Genomic DNA, 12797 nt, shown 5'->3' with positions numbered 1-12797 from the left:
TATTTGCAGTATTTAACATAAAACAGCTGAATTTCTTACTGGAACATAAATATTTAACATAAAACAGCAGATTTTTTTACTGGAACATAAGTAGTCATCTTTAATGTGATTCCACTTCCCCTTTTTTTCAAAAGGGCAGAGTGGAGTCACATTAAAGATGACTATTTATGTTAAATTTATAATATAATTATTATTATTTTTCAAAACTGGACACCAGAATATACATATATATTCAACATTCTACCATCAGCAAGGAAAATACATATGCCAGCAAACCATGTCAATGAACAGTTAATTTTTCTTTCTACACCATGACCTTTAGCATCCATTTTGAAATTATGGGAATTAAGGAAGAGTCATATTTTCTAAGGTTTATGTGAAAGCATAAAAAGCAGCTTAAGTAAATAATATTGCAAGCGCAATAGCTTAGATCCTTGACCTTAACTAGTTTTCTAATTAATGAATTTCTACCATTTATTTTCCACTAAAGGTTGGTCCCCATCCAAACACCATTTCTGATCAATACTTTAGGGAGTTTTGTGAACAATACTGATATATAGGAGCTAAAACAGCAAAGGAGAACAGTGGTTTTGTAGCTTTCCACAGAATGCTAGATCATAAATTAATAATACACGCTAGCTTAATGTAATGAACTAAACTGAAATGTCGCTAACTAGTTTGTGGTTTTGAAAAGATAGACTAGAACTTTAATTCTCATACCAACTCTTTCCTTTTCTCTTGTATCTGTTACTAGGAAATGAAAAAAAGAAGAATTTCTAAAGATAACTATCAAAAAATGTTCACACAATTAAGGCTCTATAAATAGGAAACAAAGCCATGTGCATTGCAGCTGGCTGAAAAAAATTATGCAATTGATCGTGAATCATATCTTACTGTTGAAAACAAAAAGGCAATCATAATTATAACATAAGGGGGTCATCCCTGATTTGAAGATGGATGGCTATGCAATTCAGTCAGCTGGACAGACTCATAAACAAAAAGACTCATTAGAAAAATCCATTTTGGTTTGATCAGTACAGCCTGATAAAAAATATCTGGCATTGTACAAATAAAGGGGGGTTATAATTAATGGTTATAAATATAATATAATATGATATATGATATGATATGATATAATATAAATATAAGGTTATAATATAAAAATCCTGGTTTTATGGTATTTTCATAGTATAAAGAAAACCATACTATAATAGCAATAGCAATAGCAATAGCAATAGTTCGATTTATATACGGCTTCATAGGGCTTTCAGCCCTCTCTAAGCGGTTTACAAAGTCAGCATTATTGCCCCCACAGTCTGGGTCCTGGGTTGTATTGTTACTCAATTGCATTACTTCACTCCAATAAGTTATATTTTTATGAAATTAGAAATAATACAGACCTCAGTATGCAGACCTCAGTATCAGTATTGATGATCAAAGTCACAATAACATAAAAAGTTTAGATGTTCTTATATGATGTATTAAATTTATCTTAGATAAAGACACTATTATCTTATATTCGCTAGTATTGCAAAGGAAGACTTTTTCTCCAAAATAATTTATTTTTAAAATGAGATGCTTATTTTAGACTCACTGAACAAATTATCGTGGAAAGAAGTGATTATTTTCTGTCTTCTGTTTTCAAACAGAGCACCCTAAATTTAGTATATCTTCTGTGCAGATAATTCATACATGAATGCCAGCCAAGAACTGAAGCTAGATTTTTAGAGTCATAGATCTGTTCCAATAAGTAATTACTTCCCATGATGCTTCTTTTTGTTCTTTCTATGATTCTATATGTTATATGTGTGCAAGCATAGTACAAAAAAAAAAGAAAGAACTCTGAGTTTACGATCCAGAAAACTAAAATTAGGCCATCATGTTTTTATTCATTCCAGCAACTGATGAATAGGAGTTCGGAAGCAAGAGATTCCCATTGTTACAGTTTTATTGTGCCTCTTTAGTACATTTGAGGTCAAAACATTGAAAAGCTTAACTTTGCTTATAGAGTTAATTTAAAAAACTTTGAATGGCAGACTCAGATCTCTGAAATATATCTCCCATGGCTAAGTTCCTTTCCTTTGAACTGCTTCATGCTAATTGTTATTTATTGGCTATTCAAACTTTGAGGGGCCAATGAGCACACTGTTTAAATTTATTTTTTTAAGCGGTAGGCAATATATTCAGCAGTGGTGGTAGTGTGAAACTTTCATTTTTCCCACCTGCCCATAATTTTGTTTCAAAATAAAATAGATTCATCTGTGCAGCACAAAAATAGAAACGAAGTCCTCCCTAACCAATGGTTCTTTACTCTCTTCTTGGACATATCCAGCACTAGAAAGTTCATCTTCCCTGCTCGTATTTGGCTTTGCTGTTAAATAACTTCTTGTAATTTAAGTATTTTATTCCATATCCACATTCTCAAATTACAGGTAACAGGGCCTCTGTAATCACCTTTCACAATTTGAGTAAACCTATTCATACAATCTGTGTGTGAATGCACAAAATTTAAACATCACACACACAAAAAATGGCCAACAGCTGTCTTTATGCACAGGCAACATTATAAGCAGGTAACCACATGATTAGTTGCAGCAGCAAGATCATGCTGGCTTGTGTTACTGTTGTGTTATTGTCTCTACTGTTTGTGAAGGATAGTATTATGATTAGACCAGATTCGGGTAACTTCCCTCCATTTAAGGAACATGCGGGAGGCTTTACACCGGCTCAAGCTGATGCTAGTGGCAGTCATACAATTCTGTATATAATTTCCTAGGAGTGACACACACTTAAGTCCAAGAGACTTTCTTTCAGTAACCATGCATAGAACTGAACTGCTAATTGTTTAGCCACAAGCTAAGCTTATTTTCTCTTTTTAAAACCATACAGAAACATGGGCACTCAAAATAGCTTAAAGCTCATTGTACAGACAGACAATCACAGGAAACTAGCAACTCACAATCATTCTGGTGCTTATTAATGCTGACTTATGTGTAATTTTCCCCTCAGGAATTCCAATAGGCTTGTAACCAAAACAAGAGAGATTTAAAAAAATAAATAAAAGATCCAACTCAAGATAAATGGTTAAGTTGTTTTTTATTATTAAGTCTAGCACTCCACGGTTCTTTTTTCCTCATAAAGCCACATTTTAACATAACCTTCAAGTTGTGAATCTAATTCATGATAAAACATTAAAAAGCAATCACATAATAAAATTAATCTAAGTAATTTAACAAACAAATTCCACAAAAATACCAATCCAGGCTATGAATTTATTCTTAATAATCTTGCATTAATCACATTATTTTACTAAGTGTTCATATGTCAATACTTTCCATTTGTAACATTTCCATGGCTTTCCGTCATGCTTTCCCATCAAAACTGTTAAAAATACAATAGCATACTGGCTAAAAGTTATGGAAATTGGTTAAAGAATATTAAGTTTGGGGAGCCAAATCAATCATAGGAGATTGGTGCTCCGCAATATCCATAAAAACTACTTTTTTGTAGAACTGACAAAGATATACTCATCAAAACACATGATCAAAAACATTGGTAATGATAGAACCTGATTTTAATTCTGGAGCTCAAGTATGTATGTAGTTCTAAACATACAATTAACACAACTATTGTGGGAACGTGCAAAGTTCTTTTCTCCTCCTGATATTCTTATTACAGTATCTCATACTTTGTTTTTAAAAGCTACACATAATCCTGATAGCAGCTAAAGGAACACAATAATTAGTTGCTTAGTTGTTGCATTTCAGATGACAAACTTCACTGTTTTTTCCAAGTATTTAATACTTTGAAAAACATGCTAAGCCACTCAGCTTTGAGGATCTTCCTCCTTTTCCTGCTTCTCCTCTTTTACCACTTCAAGGGAGATACAAAGTTTCTCCCTCTCTTGCTCTTCTGGCAGCCTCAATCATTGTTAGTTGATGTTTTGTAGTGTATCTTTGATGCTGTCTTTCCATTTAAGGAACTGTGAATTATCATATATAATTCCCTTACATAACTACCAAAAATATACCATAGGCCTATAGATATGTTGCTAACCCTTCACTGAAAGACATCAGCTAAGCTTCCAGGCTTGCCTGGAGTATACGTCCATGGTCATTTTAAGATCCTCAATTACCACACTAAAACAACAGATTATCTTTAATCAACAAGAAAGTGAAATTCCCTTTTAATACATACTATAGTTTAATTCCAGCACTTATTTTTCCCATCAGGAGCTTCTTGTCTATGCAACTGTCTGATTAGTTGACATAACTGATATATGAACAACTACATATAGGAAGCCTTCCTGGATGCCTGGTGAAAAAACTATAAAAGTGTGATCCATACTTATAGCCATACATCCAGAAACACCCCAAATGAAACAATGTATAAGTAGTAGCACTACTGTGAAGAAACATAGCTCTCAATTCCTATAGTTATCAGATTTGCAAAGCCAATTAAAACCGTAGATGGAGCTACAAATCTAAGCCACTGGGTTGGAAAAATAGGAACACATTTGTGAATAGCATTTTGCTGAGAATCTTCTGTCAATCCCTGCCAGCTCATTTTCTTGCTTAGATATACCTATAGGAAGCTTATGCTTAAATCAACTATTCCTGTTGTGCACTTTCATCTTTCTCTGAAAGCCTCAAAGGAGTTGATTGGCTTGCAGTATTATTCATTATTTAAATTATATATTATTCAGCCTTGATCAATATTTATTCTGCAGTTCACTTGGCCAGACGGGTCAGTATGACACAGTTAAGCTTATTATAAAATGTATTTTGCACAAGTTAAGATAAACCATTAAGTCAATTTGTAGCCAGATGATATGCCAACTGCAACTGTCACATTACAGTAATGTTCATTTTCACAAACTTCCCAGCTAGTTGTCACCTCCTTGACTTTAAAAAGAATAAAAAAATATAATTCTGTAAAATTAAAAGTGGTGATCTTATTAAGGTCATAACCATTATGGACAAAGTGGAGATTAATAAATATCTTCCCATATTATTTCTGCCCCCTATTTCCATATACCAGTAGGGGTGAATATAAGGGATGGGATCCCTAGGCCAGCTGCATTATTTTGTCTTCTACAACAGTGTGCTGATGGAAATACCAGATGGCAGAGTTTATCAGTACTTAATCCAGGCACCTAGTTTGGGGCAATCCAGGTTAGCTAAGTAAACGAAGTAACTGTAATTTAAAATCTACAAAATCAGTTTTCCAATGATATGTCAATATTTAGATGGTCTTTCTGTACAGTCTGTATATTGCTGGAGCTTATTGAAATTACCATTTGACTCTGTCAAAGATTGCACCCCAAATAGATCTGATCTCATCTACCAGCAACTAAGAGGATTTTAATCAAGTTTGATTACTCTTATCAAGAGGGGTCTTGAGCATTCTGGTATATAACCAAACCCTGAGAGGTCATATGATTTTTGTTCTCTATTTGCAGAAACCTCAGTCTTGTGATTCTGCTAAGTGCATATAATTGTAGAATGTAAATATATATTGGGGCAAAAATGAGCATTTTAACTGATATAGCTTTAATAAATCAATTTCAATAATAGTCATCTGTGTTTATGCACCTTGTTGGGAATACCTGGGACCACTGAACAAAAATATCACTCTTTCTTACATCGGAATCTGAAATGCACCCAAACCCCACAGAAGATGGATATGCAACTGTATTTCCCCAGATGTTATATCCTATTATTTTGAATGAGTCTTATTGTTAAAGCAAGAAGCAGCATGATCATCAGAAAAATGCATTATCAAATGTCCCATAGGCTACCATATTTGTGCAATACCATAATCAGTTAAGCCTGCAACCAGGGCTCCAAATGTAAATCTGCCTTGAATTTTACAGTCTGCTTCCCAAAGTCCTAACAGCTATCTCCCAAACTGCTGAATATGCACTCTTCAGAGCTGCAGCTAGCCCTTGCTTTCAAAATGGTTCCAAGATGATACTTGATATTTGGCTTTCTAAACTCTTTATATTTAAAGCTACTAAAACCTTTCCCTTAGCAGGGATGTTAAACTGGCGGCCCACAGGCCGGATCACATGCAGGTCACACCCACCCCATCTCCATGGATGGGAAAACGTTGCAAAGCATCACATGACGGCAACATGATGCATCAAGTTTGACACCTGTGTCAAAGCTTTCAAAATGACTACATTCTACATTCTAATTAATGTTATAATCATAGTATTTTAAAGTTATTCAGTATTTTGAATATTTTTTAAAACCTTAATTCACAAGGGAATAAAAACGTGTCTTAAAAGACTCAAGCCTACTGCTATGTCTAAATTATGCAAAAATGTTGATATGCATGGTTGAGCTTCATATTTCCAGTATGTTGAACAGCTGAGAAGCATAATACATGACATCTAATGCTTTCCCCCACTTATTTCTTTAAAAAATGCAAAAACATTGAAGAGAAACCAGGAGTACTCACCTCTCTAGATATAAAATCTCCTTCAATTTTCCCTATTTTACAATAACTTTACAGTATGGTTTCTGCAATGGTTAAACATGATCTTGTAATTCTACAGCGACCTAGCAATAGATTTTAGAACCGAAGAGTGGCACAAGATTTTCCATTCGAGGATTAAACAGATATTTCTTCAGAAAGATGAAACAATTGAAGGCTAAGAGATTTTGGAGTCACTGATATGCAAGTTGTATAAATCAAGAGGATCACTTAATTAACTAAATGTACTTTTAAATTTTAGCTGAGTCAGTACTGTGACATCACAAAACTTAGAGGAAGCTAGGCAATATTAAGGAGTCTGGTCAGAATATGCAAAGTTCCTCCTATGTCTTCACCTTTTCTTTTTCCATTTCCAAGCATAGCCACACCCATGAATTTGCAGACAAATCGGTATTTCTAAAGGAGTTTTGTTCTGGTCATGGTACATTCTACCTTGTTCAATATTATTGAAACAACAATCACAGTATGAATGAAATAAATCAAATACGCACAGTGGAAATAAGATAACCATGTCTTTGGTTTTGTTATTTCTTTACAAGTACATGCACTTAAAAGATCTTACATAAAGTGTACACAATGCAGCTAGAAATATCAATTGCACCAATTTCTCAGAATAAAAAAAAATCATTTCTGTCCTTATAACACAGCACGTAAGACAGATCTTATGTTCCAAAGTTCCAGTTTCAAAGAAGGAATTTACATCTGGCTTTCTTTAAATCACAATCCTATGCATCTACATTCAAAAGGATTTCTGACCAGGTGCAAGGAAAGTGTGCAAAGGACTTCTGTTGAAAAATACATTTAAATTATATTTTTATATCCATATAATAAAATCTGTCCATAGACTATATGCATTTCCATGAATAAGCCCCTTACTCAATAATATCTAACACTTCATTAAAAGAAGTATCTACAACTGACTAAAATCACTGTACTAGCTACTTCACCTAGCTCAGAAAGGGGAACATACTAGTATTATCATTCTGATATTTTCTTTCAATTTCTATCAGTGCAAAATTCCACCTCCCAAATTCTTCACCCAAAAATATTTTCTTCTTGGGGAAAAAAGGCAGCCTGGTAAAGCTCCAAAGCGATTGTGAACACCCCCCTCCACCCCCTTTCTCCATTCTACCTCTTTCTTCCCCAAAGGGATTCACTGCAGCTTTAAATATCTTGGTGCATCAATCCCCGAGTTTTTCCATCAACACTGTATAAAAACAACAGTCCCAAGAAGGGTGGGGTGGGCGCAAAATCTCACCCCACCCCTAGGGAAGGTAGGTTCCCAAGCCAGGCCAGGCTTCCTCACACTCACAAAAGAGAGCTGTGGTGTTAACATAAACGTTGACTTCAAGGTTCTCTCAAAAGATCAAGCAAATGGAAAATTAAAGGGGAGGCAGAAGCGAAGTTCTTAGGCACAGCAGGTGCATAATGCAGGGAAAGGTGGAGGGGGGGAGAGAAGGGGGAAAGGGGGGGGATACATGAATGCAACTACCGCTCAGGGAGAGGAAGATGCGAAAGAGGCGGAGAGTTGGCCTTATCTGGAAGCATTCGCTGGTTGAAAAGATGTTGATCCAATCTCCTGTCCCGACCCAGATGCTCACTCACCTCTGGCGGACATGGCTCAGATGGACCAAAAGAGACAAGGCGGCGGCGAGCGCAAGAAGCGAAGCCCCCTCCCCGACATTAACCGGGCGCAGCCGAGAAGCATCTCCCCATGTGCCGCCGGGACTGCGAGCGAGAGGGCGGTACCTGTCTGCGTCTCAAAGTGAGGGAGCGCCGCGGACTAGCACAACAGCCGACCGCTGCAGCCACTGCGAGCAGCGACCGGCTGGGCCTGGGCGGGGCCATTTGCCGCTTCGCCAGGCGCTGCAGCACCACTCGGGTCTGGCTAAAAAAAACCACAACCGGCCCACCGGTTGGGGCCTCCTGCAGAAGAGCGAGGAGGCGATTTACGTGTTCGTTCCTTCATGCAATGTGAACATTCCGCAATGAATTCTGGCTTAATAGCCGGATAAAGAAGCCAAGTCTGGTTTTTGTTTTTTGTTTTTTTATCTTGAGGGCAATTCAGGACATTTATGCCGCTTGGATCGAGCAGGCAACAGGTACTCCCGTAATCCACGGTGTTTTTGAAAGGGGAGGGGCGCCTCCAGGTGTACACAATGAAGGAACCTCCACTACTATTCGAAATGATCGATACAGGAGTTTGATCAGCGTTTGGCATTCAAAGCAGTTAAACCAGTTAAAATACAATAGCACAAGCAGTAGGCTACATGTACAGGTTTTCCCACACATCATGGTATTGTTTTCAATGGGCAAAGAATAATGGAGGAAAGAAACTTACACTGAGGGAACACAAAATGAGAAAAGCAGGGAAATACAAAATGATTATTTTGTATTCTGAACCTTTCAGAGCCTTTACAAAATCCTGTTGTCTCCCTCTCTACGATGGTTTAGTTTATGATATTGTACATGACCTCAGGTATGTGGTGATTCATAACCACATTGTGGTTACAAAACCAGTGAATGCTGTTGATGTTCCTGGTATGGAAAAAACAGAAACTGACCTCAAGCTTGGCTGATGGGCTGCATTTTTCAAGACGGAAATGTCATCTTGGGCTACTATTGCACAGCTCATTCTCTGGGCACAAATAGCAAAACTTTAATCTCAGAAGAGCTTCCAGGTGGCTATGTTTTCTCAAAATAAGTTCATGGCCAGAATACCTTTGTAGAGTTAATATCAATGTCAAGTGGTATTAATTTAGTGTTGTGCAGTAGTTAGGATATTAAGTAAGATCAGGATACCCACATCAAGGTCTTTTAGGCCCTGGTGACCTTGGAGACTGATCACTTTCAATATAGTCAATTTCACAGATGGATGTTTTCCTGTAAGTGAAGGCAGAAATATTATGTATAGCATCTTGAATTGATGTACAAAAAGCGGGATATACATCCAACAAGTTTGCAATTAGCAATTGATATGTTATTGTCTAATACATTGATAGAAGAGTCTAATCAAACTGCATGATACATTTTGTGTATATATATATATATATATATATATATATATATATATATATATAAGATTTTTATTTATTTATCAGCACAAATAAAAAAACACAAATATATATATATATATATATGTTTTTTTATTTTTATTTATTTTTATTTATTTGTGTGTGTGTATATATATATATATATATATATATATATGTTATATTTATGCTGATAAATAAATAAAGGGAGACTAGTATAGATCTATTTCAAGCTATTTAGCTCTCATCAGCTAACCATACCCAAGTTTTTGGGAATCGAACCTGTGCTCTATTGCCTCCCAGGCAGGGAGTTAACCATTTGAGCTACAGAGAACAACTCCTTTATCAGCCAGCCAGGGTGGGAGGTATATACTTAAAGTCACAACCCCTGGTATGCCCAAGTATGGGAGGAAGGTCACACTTCCACTCTCTGTCATTAGGCTCGTCACAAGAGTCCATCCAGACAGAAACCCAATATTTTTTATTTACCAGGGGTTGTGACTTTAAGTATATATATATATATATATATATATATATATATATATGTATGTATGTATGTATGTATGTATGTATGTATGTATGTATGTAATGTATGTATGTATGTATGTATGTATGTATGTGTATATATATATATATATATATATATATATATATATATATATATATATGCCACAGTGAATATTATTTTAGCTAAACAGTTGGTCCCATCATTAGGTAATATAAGGTTGTCATATCAGCAAATGAAAAAATAGGCAAATAAACCAGGTTCAGCCCTGTATTCAGACAATATCACATTTTTTTCTGTTTTCCAAGTGGACATTAGATAATTCCTTTAGGCTCCTGCATCAGATAGAGAGGATAATCTTGTCAATTATTTTTAAAAACTACAGAAACTTAAAATTATGTTTTTCAGAGTTTCCTTTTTACATTATCAGAATTAATAGCACTAAACAAAACAGGTCATTCAAATATATAGAAATTCTAGTCCAAGCCTTGACGTTCTGGTCCAAAACAATATTTTAAAGTTCAAGGTACATGTAGTCCTTGACTTACAACAGTTCATTTAATGACCGGTGAGTTACAATCTTTATAGCATCCCCATGATCATGTGATCAAAATCCAGATGTTTTGCAATTGGTTCGCCAAGGTCATGTGATTAACTTTTGCAACTTTTTGGCAAGCAAAGTCAATGGGAAAGCCAGATTCACTTAATCAGGTTACTAACTTAACAGTTGCAGTGATGCACTTAACAACTGTGGAAAGAAAAGTCTTAAAATAGGGCAAAGGAAATTCAGCAGCAGATACATTCTCAGAGGCACCCCAGGAGGGATCTAAAATGTCATAATGGTTGCACAACCAACCCATGTGCAATTTTGATGCCCATGCAAAAGTGCAGGGTTTCTGCTTGCTTTGCCAATTTGGGCTTCCTCCACAGAATGTTAGGAGAGCCAGTTTGGTGTAATGGTCAAGGTACCAAGTTAGAAACTGGAAAAACCATGCCAGAAAAAAAATTACATACTTTTATTTATATTTTAAAATAATTAGACAAAATATAGAACTTTTTGTGGGAACCAAATTGTTTTGTTTATGTTACATCATAAACTGTTCGCTTTGCATTCTTTTTGCTTCATATATAGGCAAAGCTGAATTTGTAGACATGTAACAAGTCTCCGAGATACTGGAAAAACCTACGTTATTCACTTTAGCATCTTCCTTGTGTCCAAAGAAGACTTTGAAATATATATCAGCAATGATGTCCAGTTCTGCTGTACTTCAGGATAACAGCCATTCACATTTTCCCATGTTTATATAAGAAGAGTCATGCTGTTAGAGTAACATCAAGGAACAATTTACTGAGCAGCTTTGGCTTTGATAAGCTATTGCCAATGTGTTGCAATTTCTCTGCAGTTGCTTCTAAAGATAATATCTTCTAGTCCAGTATCTTTCAGACTTCACTGTGATGCCAACAATCTGGTAATAGCAGCGAAAGTGTAACTTTCAAAGCTGTCAAGAAAAAAATGATCAAGGGTCTGAATCTAATGGCTACATACTACAGGGATAACCAGCTGAAGCCAAACCAGCTGAAAACACAACTCTGGGCTTTCCATTTGAAAAAAAACTGTGAGACATCAAGAAATCTGCATGTACGATAGAATGGTACTAGCCTAGAACATTTCGCTATCCTAAAGTATTTTGAAGTAAATCTGAACTGCGCACTTACCTTTAAGAACCACTATTTTAATACCAAACATAAAATATCTGCTGGGAACTATCTGAGAAAAATAAAGATGACCACTCAACCACACTTCCATAGAATTTCCACATTAGACATATGTCACTCTGTTGGAAAATATGCTAATTCGGTTTGGTTCGGATCGCAACATGCAAAATAGATGGATGTGTCCCTAAATGAAACAATGAGACTGATCCTCAAGGTATCTAAAACTGACCTAAATACAAAAGATGCATTATCTAGCTGGTATCTGCCCTCCAAAGTTCTGCTGGGAAAGTGCTGCACAGAAAGGATGAGTTAAAGCAACAACTTCAGAACGCATTAAGTGGCCATCAACCTCCACAGTTCAGGCTGAGATCGAGGAATGCCTTCTTCAAAACCTCCACCCGTCCCATCAAGCAGTAGCCACAAACAGCTGTGGAATTATGGAAGGCGAGTAAGGAGCTACTGGGAAACTTGGCACAACCACACGACTACCACCTGGTCAAGAATAACCTTGACATATATGGAAATCACAAAACAGATTATGCCAAGTAGAAAGATCAAGGAACAATCTACGAAAATGGGTCTTGCCTATGGAAGATACACTATGTGAATGTGGAAAGTAACAGTCCATCTCATGCATATTATGGTGCATACAATGTGCTTCAACATGTACAGTGGAAGATCTCATGCTGGCAAAAGAAAATGCTGTTAATGTGGCCCGATACTGGGTGAATGTTATCTACCCTTAATCCTATTTATTTTACATAATTTTATATGTACTTTATCTGTATGATTTATTTTATCTGCTCAGTGTTGAACATTATATATCTATAACATGAAGATGCTTGTGACACAAAAGATTTCAAACTCTTGAGCTTTTGGGCTTTTGTTTTAGAGATGAATGTTGCATCACAAATTGAAAACCAAGATACATAAGCATCTCATCAACAAACAATTAAAAACACGTGAATCTCATTAAACCAGAAGAACAACAAGTGATAGAACATGCAGCTTATAAGTATAATATTTATTGTCATTGTATTTAA

At 35.9% G+C, this 12797-nt stretch overlaps 1 protein-coding gene across 2 annotated transcripts in view; it reads right to left on the bottom strand.

Moving 5' to 3' along the window:
- Positions 1 to 12797, bottom strand: part of ABLIM1 (actin binding LIM protein 1) — a 215442-nt gene that overhangs the window by 195028 nt on the left and 7617 nt on the right. The window contains exon 1 of one of the 2 annotated variants that reach the window (XM_032224835.1): positions 8107 to 8470. The exons of the other annotated variant lie outside the window; for it this stretch is intronic. Within the exon in view, the coding sequence (XP_032080726.1) occupies positions 8107 to 8119 (13 nt within the window). The 5' untranslated portion in view covers positions 8120 to 8470. Of the gene's footprint in view, positions 1 to 8106; positions 8471 to 12797 lie in introns of those variants that run through there. 2 annotated transcript variants of the gene reach the window in all.

Source organism: Thamnophis elegans, chromosome 10 (genome assembly GCF_009769535.1).
Source record: "Thamnophis elegans isolate rThaEle1 chromosome 10, rThaEle1.pri, whole genome shotgun sequence".
NCBI classification, from domain to species: domain Eukaryota; kingdom Metazoa; phylum Chordata; class Lepidosauria; order Squamata; family Colubridae; genus Thamnophis; species Thamnophis elegans.
Note: the sequence above shows the minus strand (reverse complement) of the source record. Positions and strands in the feature narration are given on the sequence as shown.